The sequence below is a fragment of the Malaclemys terrapin genome, chromosome 6 (assembly GCF_027887155.1).
Source record: "Malaclemys terrapin pileata isolate rMalTer1 chromosome 6, rMalTer1.hap1, whole genome shotgun sequence".
Taxonomy (NCBI): domain Eukaryota; kingdom Metazoa; phylum Chordata; order Testudines; family Emydidae; genus Malaclemys; species Malaclemys terrapin.
In genome coordinates, this window is record NC_071510.1 from 24,421,683 (window position 1) to 24,442,190 (window position 20,508).

The window sequence follows — 20,508 nt, forward strand, 5'->3', positions numbered from 1 at the left end:
AGCCAGACAAGAAACCATCTCACACTCCCTAATAGTTGTGCTGTTAGGAGTAAAAAAGTAGCAACATTTTTTTGTCAAAAAAGTAAGTAGATAAGACTTGGCATACACACAAGGAGCAGATGTGTTGAGTAAGAAGTTTCCCTCTTGCTATATATGACCTTGTCTAGCTTTTAATGCTTCAGGTTATTGAATTACTGCAAATGAACACTGAAAAAGGATGATTATTACATGAATTTAAAGCTATTAATTTAATTGACAAGAAGTGGTAAAATTATTACATTAGCATTTAATATTTAATGAGTTTAAATTGTTAAATAGCTACTTACCTTCTATTGCTGAAAGTAGAACACGAGAATGGTCATATGCAATCACATTTGCATATCTATTCTTTGGTTTGTTTACTTCCAGGTTAGAATGCTCCCACGTGAACTGCTGGCCAGGGTCAATTGACTTAAAAAAAAAAATAATAATTAGCTTAAAACCACAAAAACATGAATAGTACAGACAGCAAACAGTACACTCCCAGTTTTACTTTTGGTTTATAAAAAGTCCACACAGCCAGAGATTATTCATATATCACTGCATGACACAAAGCTTTTAGCCACAGCCTAAAAAGTACTGCACTCCATCATACTGACACCTATTGACAGTTACATTTGGGCATCTTCCTTATATAGCCTCTCATTTGTTCTTATATGAAAGAGAAAAACAGGAGAAGTTCTATTTCTACATGAAAGGAGGGACAGAGTGTATGAAATAATATGGACACATCAAAATGGAAATATCATCTAGGAATAGCTAATCATGGTTTCTGAGATTTTAGCCATGTTACACTAGTAATTAAGAGCAAGAATTTTAAAGGTATATAAACATCAAAAGATAGATGACTACTGGGAATTGGGAGTTAGACACCTCGGTGCTTCTGAAAACCCCACTAGGCACTATCTGCATCTTTAGGTGCCTAAATATCATTAAAAATTTGGCCTTCTACAGTTCTGAGATGAATAATGCTGGAATTAGGGTTGAATAAGTATCTAGAGATCAATGAAACAATTAAGGCCACTATCATTTATTCTCCTGGGTGATACTAGAAAGAAAATTTGATCTAGTTACAACAAAAGAGCCAAGAAATACTGCAATATGTAAAAGAAATGTAGGGGTTAAACTACAATCGCTGCATGTGAAGACTTAACACTGCATTAGGATTTAAGACTTAAAACCAATTAACTCTGAACTAAGTAATTATTATGATCCAGAAATTACAGATGTCATTGAGAAGGGGCCAAACTCATGAAGATTTCTAGTTACACAAGTTTAACTTTTTATGCTGTAGGATATTCTAAGGAGCTACTGATCTTGCAGACGTTCAGCACCTTCTTCAGAAATTATTACTCCCCTCTAACCCTTATTTAATTGTTTCCCTTAAGCTATGGTTCAACTAGAGATGTGTCAAACTGCCCAAATTAAATTAGAGTAATTAGACTGAATCTACCAGTTCAAGGATACTGTTAATCCTTTCTCATCTAATTCTTTTTTTCATCCGGATACTTTATTTATAACATGAGGCAGTCTACAGTGCCATTGGGGGGGGGAGGGGGAGAATTCTCTTGATTCCTCTTCACAAACTGTAGCCTGTTGCATCACACTGCATCCTGCATGTTGGGTTACAATGCAACATAATGAAAACTGAGGTTAAAAGATGAGGCTGACTCCATGTTTGATATATCCCAAACTTATACCAGTTTCTTATAGATCAAGTATCAATTAAAGAGAAGCAGTGCCTTGTCCTATGTGAACTGCCTTTGACTTTGACTTTCCCATTAGTATCTATAATTCAGTTAGATTAAATTCTTGGTTCTAAGAAGTGTATCTAGCATAAATGAGCTTGTCAGAGTGAAAACAGAAATTTTAGGAAATAAACTTGACTGGGGAGAGTAGAGTAAAATGAAACAACAACAGTATAATTTAAAAAATGGCAGTGTTAATCCAAACCTGTATAATTTATTACATCTCCAATCTAGATAAATAAAAGGTCAGGAAATCCAAGTGTTATTGACTAGCAAATAATAGATTACTTATTACTGCTTACCTGAATGGACTTGGCACAGAAAAAGTAACTGGTATAAAGGAAACCCTTGTTCACTGGAATTCCAATTCTTCAAGGGAAATTCAGCCCTCTCAACTATCAACCCCCACCGCTCTTTCTGGAGGCTATGCAATAGATGCGATGAAAAGCATTCTGTGTTCCCTCTGTGACACTACCCAGCGCAGTTGTTATATGGTATAGAGCAACTGATATGGTTAATATTTACAGAGGTTTCTCGGCACTAGTATGCCCTTATGTTTTGGAGGCAACTCTCCCCTGAATGATTCATGAACTAACTCCATTCCCCACAGGAAATAACCATAAAAGGGCAGCTACTGGCAGTAAAAAGAAGGTAGTCCACCAATCAATGGTATGAAGTATTCCAAACAAACAGGGGACTCTCTTCATTCCATCAACCATGTTGGCAAGATAGCTAGGGAATGACATACCAAACAAATAAACTGGGCCCTTCAAATATATTCCCCAACCATGATCATAAAGGGGAATATCTATAGTTTTCTGACCATTGAATGGAAAGGGCAAAAACGTTTAGTGACCTACGTGCTATGGTCCATATGAAGAAGAAAGGTCTGTTTTAGGAGCTTTCAAACTGCTTGTTGGAGCTGCAACTTGATGGCATTGAAAATAATGTGGGTTATGTACTAGGCTTACTGCTTTGCTGCTTGTCTTGAAGCTTAAGGTCAGCACCTCTCTATGGCTTTGCCTTGAGTTACTGTAGATGCACTCCATCCAGTGGAGGCTTTTTCAACCTCAAGATCAACCTAGAGGTGACTAGCTCTCCATCATTAATGCCCATAAGAAATTACTCATCACATGGGTCTGGCAGGGGACAGTTTGATTTTACTCTACTGGAGCACAGCTGCTATGAGAAATACAACCGCCTATATTTTGAAGGCAGGTTTAGTAAGACAGGAAGTAGGCTGATACAAAGTTCAATCTCAGAAACAACAAGTTTTTGGTTATTTTGTCCAGAGAATTGTGGCAATGGAAAGAGATTTTAAAAGAACATATTTTACAAGCACACTTCTTTTAAAGTAGCCTACTAACCACATATGCTTTCATAGAACTCAGTGGTATACTAGCTAACTAATTCTGAATAGGTACAAATGTTTTCCTGTTTTTAGAAAGCTTTTATAGAGGTTGGGGAGCAGTCAATGCCATCAGCTTTGCTTGAGAGGCTCTGCAGATCACACAGAGGTAATGACAAGACACAATGAATTTCCTTAGTTTAGATGTATATTTTACATTTGATGATAAACAAATGGGCAAATATAAATAATGGCTAGATTGTAGTTTTATTGCCTGTCCTGTGTAAGGGGTGGCACATAGCTAGGAATTATGATTCCATCCATGGCTTCCACCGTGTTCCATGGCAGAAGTTACACAATACTAGCAGTAGCTTACTACCCACCTCCCACCACCTGCTCAGCTGTACTGGCTGGTGCACTGGGAGACAGAATGTAGATTCCATGCCCATCTGAATGGGAGAGAGCTACCTAGTGGGTGTACTGAACCTGCTTATCCCTACCTGACTGGACCCCAGATCCTGTAAGGATATGCAGGAGTATTGGGTTGGGTTGCCTTACTCTCCCTTTCTCACCTATGTGGCCACACTCACTGGTCTATGATTTGGCTCTTAAAAATCCTGCCGAGCCAAGTTGTAAGTTAAGATCCTGATGTCCGGATGAACTGGATAGCACTCATGTCATGGTGTGTGTCCAAAGATGATTTAAAGTTTCCCTCTCTATTGGCTGGATCCTGATGCCAACTCTGTGCATGGTTGGCAGAGTGCTCTTAGTTGTGCAAATGACCACATGAAGCTGAAACTGCAGTTGGAGATCTGACCAGAGTAGAGTGTCTCAGCTACACTTTCATTCTTCTGGACAGCTTTTCTTGTTATGCTGGCAGCAGGGATGTGGAATGAGATCAGAAGCCCCATACCAACTCTACACCACCAGAGAATCATCTTTGTACCAAGGATGAGCTTCTCTGTGCTGGTTACAACCACCTTGGGCCTAGTTTCTGCTAGCAATGCAATGCAAATTGGTCATTGCCAATGGAGAATCTATTTTTTTTTTTTTACACAGAAAATATTTTTATATAAGGGATACTTTTAAATAAATCAACCTGCTCTGTCTGGGCTTATTCCTTGGATTATTATTTTTGTTTGGTGAGTCTAAAGAATGCCTGAACTTCATGTTTAGCAATCAAATGGAAGATGTAGTTGAAGCCCTAAACAGAAACAATCTTTAAAAACATACAATTACTGTATAGTATTGTCCTGACAAAAGGAAGGAAGTTTGGAGCCACAATACTTTTCTTTCACCCATGAAAGCTCATGCTCCTATACGTCTGTTAGTCTATAAGGTGCCACAGGACTCTTTGCTGCTTTTACAGATCCAGACTAACATGGCTACCCCTTTGATTCAATACTTTTCTTAGTTGACACAAGGAATCTAGGACGTGATTCTCTCTTTCTCTATACCTCGTGTAGTGATTTACGCCAATGCAAAGTGAGAGTAATACTCTTCTGTTCTGATTTTGCAGCATTTTGCTGTCTCTTTGCATTGGTCTGGATGACTACACAAGGTGCAGGGCAAAGGATAATCAGGCCCCAGGGTCTTAACAGTACATCTGTCCCACAAGAGATTTTCTATCCTGCAGAGTGAATTCTATGAATATTAATAAGTTTCTGTAAAATACGAACACTCCCTTCCTGCAGGTCACATAGCATATTAATATTCCAAGACTGTACCCTTTGTACTAAATTACATACAAGGTGTGGTGAGTTAGGAATGGAGGTCAGTCTTCTCACTCATTTCCACTGGCCACTGTCAATTTGCCTGTAACATTATTATAATACTAGCATACAAGGGAGTGGAGAAGAAATCTTCTTTGCAGGCTGCCTGTAGAATAAGTTGTCTGACAAGCTTGAGTCTCTCTAAATTGTGACTTATTATTATTCTTTATTATCTGTATTTCAGTAGCACCTAAAGGTCCTAATCTGGATAGGGAAACCACAGTGCCAGTTACTGTAGAAACAAATAAAAGGACACAGTTCCTGCCATGAAGAGCTCACATGCTCAGTGTCAATGGATGAGGTCCTCACAGAACACAGACTAAAATTCACCCCTTCCTGCAGCTTTGGCTGTATTCTGCAGCCCTAGGAATGTGAGGTAAGTAACAAAGACATGAGGCAGGACCACACCACAAAAAGTTCATCCAAACTTCTCCTCAGACTAGTTTAGTTCCAGGGCTTCTCCTTCCCTCTTGCTTTCTCAAGCCCCAATTTAGGATAGTGCAAAAGGACCTGCCAAATTTAAAGGAATACTTGAATCCCATTGCTCATACTGACAGCTAAGCACATGCTTAAGTGCTTTCCTGAACAGGGCTCTTTTAATTAATCAGGGTTTAACTTCAGAGACTGACTCATTCTTTTCTCTTCCTGAGTCACTTCTAATATGATCCACTTTGTTTGGCTACAAGGGAGAGTTAGTAGAATAGCTCAGAACCTTCATGTAGGAACCTTAAACCAGCAACTTATCACATCTAGATATTAACAGTTACAGTTTCAAATGGATTTTTGAATGACTTGTAACTAAAATTTGACCAATTTTCTTCTAACGTTGCGGACGGAATCTTCTTTGACTTCAGAGTAAATCGTGCAATTGTCAAGCCAAAACTATTTTCATAGCCAAAGTTTTAAGAGGCTAAAAACAGAGCTCACGATAGACTCTGGCAGGTCCAACTGTGGAGTAAGCTTGAATGCACAATAACTTTAGACAGACAGACCGACCGATAGATGAATGACAACATAGCATCCAACTGAATGTCAGTGAGTCTCTAAGGCATATTCTTCTAGAATATTACAAGATTACTTTCTGTCGTTTGGAGAGGATATTAGGTAGATGGGTAAAGCATCTGTGTTTTTACCTCACAATAAAAAGATACATTAGTCAGTGGGTGGAGAAAGTGTAATATATTCCTCAGCATAAAATGATCCAGGACTTTTCTGGGACTTCCGGGACAAAACCCAAGAGAAAACATGGGATTTATTGGCTGAGTGTCCTTCAACCCTTGATTTCAGATAGCAATGTAGAATAATTGTGAGCTATTTTTTTTCTGTTTTGAATTGACCAATGCAGTGATTTGTCTCTCCAACTAAGCCACTTTTGTGTGACTTAATTATAAAGAGGACCTTAACAAATGAAAGTTTTAGTGAGGAGTGAGAGGTGGAAGAGGCAAAATTCATGCCCCTCTCCCCTTCTTTTAAGATTTTGTGACTTGTGAGGAAAAAATGCATAAGGTTTTACTTTTCCCCAGAGCATAAAAAGCTTTATTTTCTAGCATGTATTTTATTAACTCCCTATTTTATTTATGATCTGAAACCTATAGGCTGACACAGCACTAGTTTTGTTTATTTTTAGGGGCTCCACATTCCCCAGTCATTAGTAAAGCATTCCATTGTCATGGCTTGGTCCTCCACAGCCCACACCATGTCACCAGCTGCAGAGAGAAATTATTCTGTGTCTCAATAACTCAAGTCACAATCTGCTTTTAAAGATCCTGGTTTAGTACTATCTCAGCTACCCCACAACAGCATATTTCATCCCCTGGGAGAAGAAGGGCAGTGAAATTTTGGTTCAGTTGCTTCTGATTCTTTATCTCTGTTGCTATTTAATTGATCAAAAATGAAGACAGGCAAGATGGACAGCAGTGTTTTTTGTGTTTGTTTTTTTGCCAGATAAAGTTATATTTTTGCAGTACATGTTTCCCCATATCATCTGATTAGGAATTCATCAACACATTTTGACTTAGAAAAGGGCTATCAATTTGCACCATCACTGTTCTCAGAGAGACAATTTTTGTCTTTCTGTTTTTGAAGAAATGAAGGAGCTTGATGCACCGTGTTTGTACCTTACACCTCCTGGTTTTCCACATTTAAAAAAATAATAGAATTTCTTATCCTATTAGATGGCAAAAAAAACCTAATATAAACATAAAACTCGACCAAGTGATTTTCAGCTCATAATCATTGTCAGTTCAAGATAAAAAGAAACAGTTTACAAATATGTCTCAGGATGTGGGTTTAAGTAAATAAATACATTTAATTAATTGATCATATGCAGAGTTGGGCATGCCCGCTTTATTTGCGATTGGCCAGCCAGATTTAGTAGCTCAATGTATTTAGTCTTTTGCGTGGCTCACATGCAAATAGAAGCATGCTATTCAGCACTTCACCAGCTCAGAATGAAGTAATGATGAATTGTATTGGCTCTACTCATCTAATTGCAGGAGACACACTGTCCGATCTATTCTGGCTGTACCTATGGTGCAAAAGTACACTGGAAATTACTTTAAAATCTAAGATGTCACTTATATTTTTCTTTTCATACTTGACAAGTAAACTAGAAACCAGCAGAGTAAACTGACAAACATTACTAGTTTTGCGACTAAATTATAAGATTCCTCCCGCACCCTGCTTTCCTTTCCTCCCCCCAGAAGGTTTTCTCTCTCTGTCTCTTTCTCTCTCTCATTCTAAATGGCAACTCTTTTAAAAATGTTAATACATAACAAGTTTGAGACATTTTTGGACACTGGATTGCATTTGGAGGACATTGATAGGAATGTGCATGGATTCTTTACTTGTTCATTGTAAAAAAGGAGTTCAGCATTTTATTATGCCTAATGATAATGGGAATTTATAAACTATTAAATAACACTTAATGTATAAAGCTTATCTTCAACTGTTCAATTCCTTCCTCCCCCCTTCCCCCACCCATCACTCCCCAATGCTTAAGTGATCTAAAGCTGCTTAACAATATGAAAAAAATCAAACAACAGATGTCTTTGTCGGCCATTCACCAGTTGTATAGCAGGATGTGTTCATCACTGCAACATATTATACTCCCTGTGCACTTCTTTATGATGAAGGGCCAGATGGCTTAATCCATTGATTAATATTTAGCTCTGCATAGGGATATAGTTAACACAATTTCTGTCAAATCCAGGTAAATAGACCTAAACTGTAATTTAATTTTCCCTTCGAATTCCCCGCCCCTCAGTTGCCCCACCTGCTCCCAAAAAAATTGTTTTGGAGAAAGAAAGCTAATCTACATTTCTTGGGACTGAACAGCCATGCGGGAACAAAGGGTGAGTAGTATTGGCAGACATCTCAGAAGTGTGAAAGACCAATAACTCATGAATAACAAGTTGGCACTAACAGTTTTAATGAGTGCTCTAATGGTTTAATGGATGGCACTTTAATAGGATTTCTAGTAGATTCATTTGGAAAGCTTGTCTTCAATAAAGCTGTCATTAACAAAGAACTGCATATCTTCACAGCATAGCTGTGTAGTACTGAGGCTTTGTACACATGAAATAACGATATCTGTAATACTGTTATTACCATCCCATGCTTTGACTAATCTTTTAGCTATTGTGTTATAAATGGTTGTCTGTTGGAAATGGGTCTGCTCTGTTATTATGAAAAGAATTGGGAAGGTTTACAACAGTGATGCACCATCCACTAAACCAGTTTGTCACTGGAAGCTGGTATAATGGAAAGCGGCTGTTGGAATCATTTTAAACTTGGAAAACAAAACCTGCTTATGGTGCTGCTTGTGAAGTAATCCACTAAGCTACTTATATGGGGGCAAATCCTGCCCCCCATCAGTGAGAGCTCTCCTTACAACACATTGTGGTGCAGGTCTGCTGAGTGGGTGAACAGTGACAGGATGCCAGACCTCCTGGAGGAAGTTCACACACGTCCGGGTGCCATGGAGCTGTGCTCCACTCAGGCTCTCTATGCCACCAAATCAGGAGAGGAGCAAGACTGGGGGATTTGTGACTCTTTCGAGCCTACAGGGTTAAGGGGCATCTAGGAGCTTCATGGCTGTCTCCCTGCAGAATTTCACAGCACACAGCTTGGGTGCTGTATACTGGAATGACATTAAATCATCAAAAGCACAAAGGGTGGGAGAGAAACTAATGATTAAAGAACAAAATACAGAAAGAATGGTGAAAAACAGAAGTCTCAATACATGTCAAAACAAATAGACTATGCAAAATTAGACAAAGTAGTCAACTGCCCATAAAAAAGAACAATTTGACCTCTTTCAACAATGTCAGTGATTGAAATGAGAAATTCATATAATATCTGATGAATCTATAATAAGATGCTAATATATTATGCAGGAAACTTGCTAATAGAATGAGATTTACATACTGCATTAGCAAAACATGAATGCTAAATGCACAAACATTAATACCTTATCATGGCAACTTGCCAATGGAATTAGATTTTCCTAACACATTGGGGTTGCACATTAAATAGTGAAGGCTGCTATTGTTGAGAGACTTGAGGCCTGACACCTCCATTCTCTTGCACACACAATGCAAATTTGGGTTATACGAGGAATGCAGGGCTGGGCCCAAAATGCACAGCTGGACACTGAACAGTCACGTTGATGAATTCCTACTGAATGTCTTCAAGCATTACACCAAATCTCTTAGCAATACATTATCAAGAAAAAATAAATAGATGATGGCTGTTTCAATGGCAATAAAATCAGAGAATCAAGCCATAGCCCGAAACAGTCCTGAAACAAAGCTTTGCCAATTCACTGCTCCTCCCCATCCACCTGTCTACACGGCCAAAAAACGGTGTGTTCTAAACCTGGGTTAGTTAATCTGGGTTAGCATATCAGTGCAGACATAGCAACTCAGCTTTTAACTCCGAATAGCAGCTCAAGTTAACACCACTGCAGGAGCCTGGGGTTGAGCTCTCTCCGCACGGCACAAGGTGTCTTCATCGAAGACGCTACGGATGTGCAGCTGCATCAGTGTAGCTGTGACAATGTAGCACTTGTGTTCAACCAGAAAAAAAGTTATCAGTGTGGAGTCTAACAATGAGGTATACACCAGTGTTTCTCAAGCAGGTATATGAGTACCACTGGGGGTACGCTGAGGTCTTCCAAGGGGCACATCAACTCATCGAGATATTTGTGTAGTTTTATATCAGGTTATATAAAAAGCACTAGCAAAGTCAGTACAAACTAAAATTTCTCACAGACAATTACTTGTTTTGTACTGCTCTATACTATACACTGGAATGTAAGTACAATATTTATATTCCAATTGATTTATTTTATAAATATGGTAAACATGAGCAAGTAAGCAATTTTTCAATAATAACTGTGACACTTGCATTTTATGTCTGATTTTGTAAGCAAGTAGTTTTTAAGTGAGGTGAAACTTGGGGTATGCAAGACAAATTATACTCTTGAAAGAGGTACAGTATTCTGGAAAGGTTGAAAACCACCGGTATACACCAAATATAGCACAAGAGAGTAAAACACGAGAAAAAAAACAGGACAGTCTCCTGATTCTTAAAATATCTGAAACTGTATCAGTCTTTAAAGGGAAGCTCATGCCTCATAGAAAAATATTGCTTTTAAAAACAGTCCTGCTGTTATCACTTATATTTTTCTGTATTTCTCTTCTCTCAGCCTTATGAGATCATGTTTATTCCTGACATAAAATTATAATCCTCTGTTCGTGATATCATAATTGATTGCTGGGGAAATTATAATATGTTGAAAACAGAGGATTATGCATCACTTCAGGTAGAAAATAAATAGCAGGAGCAGATGAACGCTTGAGGAACAAACATCCTAGTTTCATGCAAATATTTTTAGTGATAAAATAAAGAAAAACATCTTGATGATCTATGTTATACGGTATATGGTATAAGCATAGTTGTTCCTAAACTGAAAGATTTTTCAATTCACATGAGACACTAGCGCCTCTTTAAAATTTCATTATATCTTTTAAGAATTTGCAAATTCCGCTTTTTAAAAAACAAACAAGGACTAATGATTAATGAAGTCTTTTCTGATACATTATGACTTACAAAACAAAGATACATCTGAATAAGAATAAAATATCCATAACTGAACTGAAATATATCACTAAAGTATACATTTTATAACCTTCCCAGAGTCACCTCTGATTTTCTCAATAGATTCTCTAACAAACACTACAAGTAAATCTTTAAATATTTTTTACTAAATCCTCAGATTTATCTACAGTTGATAGCACAGTCCCTCTGAGAATTACTTTTCTTGCTGTAAGAAGAAATGAGCTATTTCTCGCCTTCTCCCTAACCAACTTACTCATCCAGTGGTAGTGTTATTATTTGTAGTTGGACACCAATACAAAAGCAAACAGGGGACCACAAACAGCGGAGTTTGAGAGGCGGAAAAGGAGATCCCCCTGCTGAACAAACAAGGTGCGAGTACTAAGCTTGGGGTGAATGAGTTTGCTTGACTGTTTGTTTTTCTTTCTTCTTCAGGTTATTTCAGTTACTGGGTCAGTTGGGATTGTGTGTCTGGGGACTGTTTGAGCCTTTGTACCTGGATCATCCTTTATCATCTTTGATCAGCCTCTATCAGCTGATCACCCTCCCCCTGTGTGATGAATGAGGGGGTAGAGCAAACCTAGGAGAGAAGGCCTTAAAAGCCAGAGGCTAAGCGACTGAGGGGAGCTAGCGAACAGGGGCCCGCAAACAGGGGAGTTTGGGAGGGAGTTGGTGGGAGGGAGACATAATATCACAATGGTTAGGAAGGGCTGCATTACCAGTGCTAACGCTGCTCTTATCTCCTCCACCTGTGCCTGTATCCAGCAGGGCCGGCTCCAGGCACCAGCTTAACAAGCAGGTGTTTGGGGTAGCCACGGGAGAGGGGCAGCATGTGCGGCAATTCGGGGACGGCAGGTCCCTCACTCCCTCTAGGAGCGAAGGACCTGCCGCCGCAGATCGCGGCTTTCCCCCCCGCCCCCAATTGCTGCCGCTGGTTGCGACTGTGATCGCGGCTTTTTTTTTTTTTGCTTGGGGCAGCAGAAATGCTGGAGCCGGCCCAGGTATCCAGACCGACAACCTAACCATGGATGCCTCTACCCAGATCCTGGTGTGGATTTGCAGAGACTGTGGCCTGCATTTCTGACTCAGAGAAAGTCAGGTTGGGGGGACCAGCCAGTGTGAAAGGTGCCTGCTGGTGGAATCTCTCAGGAAGTAGGTAGAAGAGTTACAGGAGGAGGTGGCTAGGATGAGGAACATCTGTGTCCACAAGGAATTCCTCAAGAGTATTCATATGGAGACATCCAAGGCTGAGGATGTCCAGCTATCCAGCTACAGAGGAATGCTGTCACACACACGGGGAAGGAGATATGGCTCTGTCACAAGGAGGACACTGGCTGCTGGTTACTTCTGGCTGTAGGCAGTGCTCCACCCCTACTCCCAACCCACCCACCATGGTGATGGAAAACTGATATGCTGCCCTGGCAACAAGCAATGAGAAATCACCCCCAAGACTGGGAGGATCACTGCCACCACTCCCAGGAGGAAACATAGGGTAGTGGTGGTTGGTGAATCTCTTCAAAGGGGGATCGAGGTGCCCATCTGTCACCCTGACATGGTATCCCGGGAGGTACGCTGCCTGCCAGGGGCCCATATATGAGACATTACAGAGGGATTGTCGAGGATCATCTGGCCCTTTGACTACTACCCCATGCTATTCATCCATGTGGGCACTAATGATACTTCAAGGTCTGACCCTCAGCAGATCAGAAGTGACTACGGGGCTCTGGGATATGGGTGAAGGAGTTGGGCGTGCAGGTGGTGTTCTCTTCAGCCTTCCAGTCAAGGATAGAGGCCCAGGTAGAGACAGATGCATCCTGGAGGTGAATTACTGGCTGCGGAGATGGTGTCACCAGGAGGGCTTTCGCTTCCTTGACCACGGGATACTGTTCCAGGAAGAAGGACTGCTAAGCAGAGATGGGGGTCCACCTATCAAGGAAGGGGAAGAGCATACCAGGATACAGACTGGCTAACCAAGTTAGGAAGGCTTTAAATTAGGTCCGAAGTGGCCAGGTGACCAAATCCCATGGTAAGTCAAAAACAAGGAGACCTTGGAGAAGGTTTGTAATTTGGGGAGAGCATGGGCTGTTATAGCAGGGATAAAGTAGAGACAAGACAGAACTGGAGGGGGGAATCAAATCAGTATCTTAGATGTCTGTACACTAATGCGAGAAGTATGGGGAATAAGCAGGAAGAACTCAAAATGCTAGTAAATAAACACAACTATGACACAGTTGGCATCACGGAGACTTGGTGGGATAATCCGCATGACTGGAATACTGGTATAGGAGGATACAGCTTGCTCAGGAAGGACAGGCTGGGAAAAAAGGGAGCAGGTGTTGCCTTATACAGTAAAAATGTGTACACTTGGACTGAGGTTGAGATGAAAATAGGAGACAGACTTGTTAAAAGTCTCTGGGTAAGGATAAAAGGGGTAAAAACAAGGGTGCTAGGGGTCTACTACAAACCACCTAACCAGGAAGAAGAGGAGGAGGAGGCTTTTTTTAAACAACTAAAAAAATCATCCAAAGCAGAAGACTTGGTGGTGATGGGGCACTTCAGCTACTCAGACATCTGTTGGAAAAATAACACAGCAGGGCATAGATTATCCAACAAGTTCTTGGAATGTATTGGAGACAATTACTTATATCAGATGGTGGAGAAAGCTACTAGGGGAGAGGCTGTTCTAGATTTGATTTTGACAAATAGGGAGGAACTGGTTGAGAATTTAAAAGTGGAAGGCAACTTGGGTGAAAGTGATTATGAAATGGTAGAGTTCATGATTCTGAGGAATGGTAGGAGGGAGAACAGCAAAATAAAGACAATGGATTTCAAGAAGGCAGATTTTAGCAAACTCAGGAAATTGGTAGGTAAGATCCCTTGGGAAGCAAGTCTAAGGGGAAAAACAATTGAAGACAGTTGGCAGTTTTTCAAAGAGACATTATTAAGGGCACAAGAGCAAACTACCTCACTGTGTAGGAAATATAGGAAGTATGGCAGGAGACCACCTGGCTTAACCAGGAGATCTCAATTGATCTAAAAATAAAAAAAAGAGTCCTACAAAAAGTGGAAACTAGGTCAAATGACAAAGGATGAATATAAACAAACAACACAAGTATGTAGGAACAAAATTAGAAAAGCCAAGGCCCAAAATGAGAGCAAACTAGCTAGAGACATAAAGGGTAATAAGAAAACATTCTACAAATACATGAGAAGCAAGAGGAAGACCAAGGAGATAAGGTTGGCCCGTTACTTAATGAGGGGAGAAAAACAATAACAGAAAATGTGGAAATGGCAGAGGTGCTTAATGACTTCTTTGTTTCGGTTTTCACCAAGAAGGTTGGTGGTGATTGGACATTTAGCATAGTGAATGCCAGTGAAAATGAGGTAGGATCAGAGGCTAAAATAAGAAAATTACTTAAACTAATTAGATGTCTTCAAGTCACCAGGGCCTGATGAAATGCATCTTAGAATACTCAAGGAGCTGACTGAGGAGATATCTGAGCCATTAGCGATTATCTTTGAAAAGTCATGGAAGATGGGAGATATTCCAGAAGCTTAGAAAAGGGAAAATATAGTGCCCATCTATAAAAATGGAAATAAGGACAACCCACAGAATTTCAGACCAGTCAGCTTAACTTCTGTACCTGGAAAGATAATGGAGCAAATAATTAAGCAATCAATTTGCAAACATCTGGAAGATAATAAGGTGATAAGTAACAGTCAGCACGGATTTGTCAAAAACAAATCACGTCAGACTAACGTTATAGCTTTATTTGACTGGGTAACAAGCCTTGTGGATGCGGGAGAAGCGCTAGACGTGGTATATCTTGATTTTAGTAAAGCTTTTGATACTATCTCGCATGACCTTTTGATAAACAAACTAGGGAAATGCAACCTAGATGGAGCTACTACAAGGTGGGTGCATAACTGGTTGGAAAACCGTTACCAGAGAGTAGTTATCAGTGGTTCACAGTCATGCTGGAAGGGCATAACAAGTGGGGTCCTGCAGGGATCAGTTCTGGGTCTGGTTCTGTTCAATATCTTCATCAATGATTTAGATAATGGCATAAGGAGTACACTTATCAAGTTTGCGGATGATACCAAGCTGGGAGGGCTTGCAAGTGCTTTGGAGGATAGGATTAAAATTTAAAATAACCTGGACAAACTGGAGAAATGGTCTGAAGTAAATAGGATGAAATTCAAAAAGGAAAAAATGCAAAGTACTCCATTTAGGATGGAACAATCAGTTGCACACATACAAAATGGGAAATGATTGCCTAGGAAGGAATACTGTGGAAAGGGACCTGGGGATCATAGTGTACCAAAAGCTAAACATGAGTCAACAGTGTAACAATAGTTTAAAAAAAAAAAAAAGCAAACGTCATTCTGGGATGTATTAGCAGGAGTGTTGTAAACAGGACATGACAAGTAATTCTTCCACTCTACTCCATGCTGATTAGGCCTCAACTGGAGTATTTCATCCAGTTCTGGCTGCCACATTTTAGGAAAGATATGGACAAACTGGAGAAAGTCCATAGAAGAGCAACAAAAGTGATTAAAGGTCTAGAAAACAGAACTTATGATGGAAGATTGAAAAAATTGGGTTTGCTTAGTCTGGAAAACAGGAGACTGAGAAGGGACATGATAACAGTTTTCAAGTACATAAAAGGTTGTTACAAGGAGGAGAGAGCAGAATTGTTCTTCTTAACCTCTGAGGCTAGGACAAGAAGCAATGGGCTTAAATTGCAGGAAGGGAGATTTAGATTGGACATTAGGAAAAATTTCCTAACTGTCAGGCCGGTTAACCACTGGAATAAATTGCCTAGGGAGATTTAAATTGCCATCATTGGAGATTTTTAAGAGCAGGTTAGACAAATACTTGTCAGGAATGGTCTAGATAATACTTAGTCCTGCCACGAGTGCAGGGGACTAGACTAGATGACCTCTCGAGGTCCCTTTGCAGTCCTAAGATTCTATGAAAAAATAAATAATATTTGCAGAAGTAATTTGGCTACTTAAACGGCGCACATGGCTGTATGAAAGTGGAGTTTCCTGTCAAAATGGTAATACGTGACAGTTCAAACACTAACATCTAATATGGGAACAGTTTTCTTGTACCATTAATGTTTTTTAATCAGATATGCACAACCAAGTGCTTCTAATACAAGGGGCACTGGTAACACAGAAGGAAACAGAAAACATACCAATAATTGCCACTTCAAATTCCTGTTTTTTTTCCAAACCTATCTTAATCCTACCTCTCCTAGTGGCTCAGATACTGCTGTAAGTAGAAACAGACACCAAGCAACCTTTATGAATGCCATACCATATGTGCTTTTAATAAAAAAGGCAGACAACTGTTCACTGAGTGCACTAATTGTTTCTTAATAACTGGAGCACATCCTACAATGTAAGATTATAGAAAACCAATATATGCTATTTGCAGTATTATAGTAAATAATAAAAAAACAGTAAAGATAAAACAAAAATAGGAATTTTTGCCAAGAAGAAATGGATTTTTGCATATCAGTCTATGTTATCTGTATTTTTAAGATGATTAAATGTCGATGTTTCATTGCTAGGGATTTATTTCGCTGCTGATTTTTTTGTAATAATCTCATATCAATACCAGATTTATATATGTTTTTGCAATATATTGTACTGTAGGAGTACAGTGGTTAGCTTTCTGTCACATAAAAGTAAAAGTTTAAGATAAATTTTCTTTAATAAATAAATGATCCTTTCAGCACAAATCTAATCCACTGATACTGATAAACTATGGCAAGCCTTCTGACATTATGGCAGTCTGGCACTAAGCCAGAATGTGACTTCATCTTCTCCAACACTCAGTGGTAAATCAAAGGGCTGATTGTAATCTGCACCACAAAGCCTGATGAAAAGAAACATCAAAATGATATACAATCCCTCTGACCAATTAGACTAACACACCCAGAGAGGCAGAGATAGGACACTATTGCTATTAGTATACATTATATGGCAAGTTCTCACACCAAAACAAAGATCTGAACCTGCACAATATTTTCTACCTGGATCCACTTTCTTAATGCACTAAGGGTATAACTGCCAGACACCTGGTTAAATTACGGACTAAAGGCCTCAGATTAAAACTATTCAAGCAGCAAGTAAAAACCTGTGCAGTGTTATATTTTGTGTGCTATGTGGTAGCAGAAAAATATTACGTTCAGTGTATTGTATGCAAGGTAACATATGAATGTGTCAATTCAGGTTCATTTTGTGACACCTTTGTATTACTAAATTCTACAGATTAAGTTAAGGAGGAATTATGATACAAGATGAGTTTCTAAATGAATATAGCTTTCTGCTGAGCAGCTGTCAAATCCATATGAGGCCCTGCATTGCATAAAACCCCTACTGAAACTGTGAAAGCCCCAAAAGGTTTGTAGTAATCAATTTGGGTCACAAGTCTTGTCTTTAAATTAGGGAATTCAAAAGAAGACTGTGACATAAATGATATGCAAGTGTAATGTGGAAATATAACACTTTGCTACAAGGCAACTGAAATATGATACCAATTTAACAGGTAAAATATAATAAAAATTACAATTGTGTGAGGTAGAAATGAAATTTCTGGTGAGAAAAACAAAATACACAACCTCACCCTTCCAAAAAGCCCCCAAAAACCCAACTAACAAAACATCAGACAACTAAATTAGAAGATTATTAACTCTTATGACACTTAGAAACTTGTCCTCCCTTGAAAAACAGGAACAGGCAGGGAAAAGTTAATTGAAAGGAAGTGTGGCTTTAGGAGTCCTACATGTCTACCTCATATTTCCCTCAGAGAGATGAGGCAGGTAGAACTGCGAAGTGTGCAGTCAGCAGTATTATGCACAGTATAAACAGAAGTGAGACTATGACTTTACGTGTTTCTGACTTGGAACTTGGCCATGTGCCAAGGTTTGGGGGTAGTCATTGGGAAGCTTTGTGCTAGGCCAGAGGGAGGAACATTGGGAGGCAGGGTGAATCACATTAGGAAGTGCACTTGCTAACAGGGATACGTCAGCATGAAGACAAATGGGAAATAGCTTTCTTCTAGCTGTTGGTGGGGACAAAAGGGTAGCAGAACTCTTGTCTGCCAGAGGAGGAAGGAGAGCAAACCAGGAGGCAGAAGTCCTGCTGCAGGTGAGGAGACATGGACAGGGACTGGAGACCAATGTAACTGGGTGCAGTTCTGCACTAAAAGACACTATAACTCTATTAATAAAAAGGCGGGAGAAAATGCAGATGAAAAGACTAGGGGAGCATTGACAGAGGAATATGGAATAATGTTGAGTTCTGAATACTGGGGAAGTTCATTAAGCAAGCTGAAAATGATGATACCGTAAGCTTGAAATCCTACATTAAAGCCAGACAATCTAAAAGGTACTGTATATTAAGTAATAAACTCAAAACACATTGCCAAGACTGGCTAAAGCCCATAGGTTTTCACACCTCGTCTAAGATTTGTTTTCTGCCCCTCCACATACTCCTCCTTACCCAGCCAAAAAACCAGAAGTGTCTGCTGCATAGGTCCCTCTCCCACAAGTTTTACTTTATCAAGAGATTCTCTTATCATGAAGCTGATTCTCTTTAGGCCTGCCACTGCTCCTGTCACCTGCCTCTAGATTGAGTTCAAACACAGAATCATTGAACTGGAAGGGACCTCAAGAGGTCATCTAGTCCAATCCCCTGCACTCATGGCAGGACTAAGTATTACCTAGACCATTCCTGACAGGTGTTTGTCTAACCTGCTCTTAAAAATCTCCAATGATGGAGATTCCACAGTCTTCCTAGCAATTTACTCCAGGGCTTAACCACCCTGACAGTTAGGAAGTTTTTCCTAATGTCAACCTAAACTGCCCCTGCTGCAATTTAAGCCCATTACTTCTTGTCCTAGCCATAGAGGTTAAAGAGAACAATTTTTCTTCCTACTCCTCCTTCCAACAACCTTTTATGTACTTGAAAACTGTTATCATGTCCTTCCCTCAGTCTTCTCTTCTCCAGATGAACCAAACCCAAATTTTTCAATCTTCACTCACAGGTCATTTAATCATTTTGGTTGCTCTTCTCTGGACTTTCTCCAATTTGTCCACATCTTTCCTGAAATCTGGCACCCAGAACTGGACACAATACTCCAGTTGAGGCCTATTCAGTGTGGAGTAGAGCGGAAGAATTACTTCTCATGTCTTGCTTACAAAACCCCTGCTAATACATTCCAGAATGTTTGCTTTTTTTTTTTGCAACATTGTTACACTGTTCGTTCATATTTAACTTGTGATCTGCTATGACACCCCCCCCCCCCCCGATCCCTTTCCGCAGTACTCCTTCCTAGGCAATCATTTCCTATTTTGTATGTGTGCAACTGATTGTTCCTTCCTAAATGTAATACTTTGCTTTTGTCCTTATTGAATTTTGTCCTATTTACTTCAGACCATTTCTCCAGTTTGTCCAGGTTATTTTCAATTTTAATCCTATCCTCCAAAGCACTTGCAACCCCTCCCAGTTTGGTATCATCTGCAAACTTTATAAATGTATTTTCTATGCCATTATCTAAATCATTTACATCTTTGACTCTAATGCTTTCCTTGTGTCTGATAGCAGGGAAGCACTGTGGATTAGAGAGGGCCAAGGGACAGCTGGAACAAAGTAGGAGGCTGATCTCTGGACTTAGGAGAAACTGAACAGGAAGTAGGGAGAAGAACTCACAAAAAAGAGATGGAAAAGGAAATGAAAGAGTAGCTGAGAAGGAGAAAGTAATAGGGATCCTATTACATCCTAGCAGGTGTCTTTGGATATGGGATATGAGGTGCAAGTAATGTGCACATAATTAGGGGGATGTACCTGAAGCTGGCTGGGTGGGCAAACTTATCAAAGACATTATTCTTATCCAAAGGAAGCTCAACCTTAAAGAAGTTCCACTGTACTTCAAAGCCCTCTGAGGAGCTTATGATCAGGAAGATGTGAATTTTTATTGAATCAGTTCATCAATCCCTGCTCATATGAAGCTCTGTGTCTTCTCGGTTTAATTCAGATTAGAAGAACGTCTTCAATAAAATTATAAGAATTTTCACAAACTAAAAGGAAAAACAAATCATGGAATGTTAGTGGAAGCAAGGCAGTGCCAAGAAATCTACAGTGATCATGGAACTGCTTGGGAAAAGTAAAATCACATTTGCGTTGTTTTTCAAAACTGGAAATAACTATAGGGGGTTTTGTTTGTTCTCAGGAAAATGTCAAGGTAACTTACTCAGGCAATAATTTGTTACTTTGCTCTTTCTCTAAGAAGACCGGATGGCTCAGTAGAATGACACTAGGATATAGCACCTTTCACTTAATGAGTCAGCAGTTTGAGACTAGCTTGAATTGATATCGACTGAAGTGTTACCATCTGTTCAGTTCCCCAAGTAAAACTGTTTGAGGGTCTTAGTCCACACTTCCTAGTCTACATTATAAAATTCAA

The 20,508-nt window shown here is 39.6% G+C and overlaps 1 protein-coding gene across 29 annotated transcripts in view; it reads right to left on the reverse strand.

Annotated features, from left to right (window-relative positions):
• The window catches only part of PTPRD (protein tyrosine phosphatase receptor type D), a 1,677,890-nt gene that overhangs the window by 71,632 nt on the left and 1,585,750 nt on the right, over window positions 1-20,508 (reverse strand). For all 29 annotated transcript variants that reach the window (XM_054031429.1, XM_054031444.1, XM_054031437.1 and 26 more), the window contains one exon: window positions 327-450. In XM_054031429.1, coding sequence (XP_053887404.1) covers window positions 327-450 — 124 coding nt within the window. The remainder of the gene's footprint in view (window positions 1-326; window positions 451-20,508) is intronic.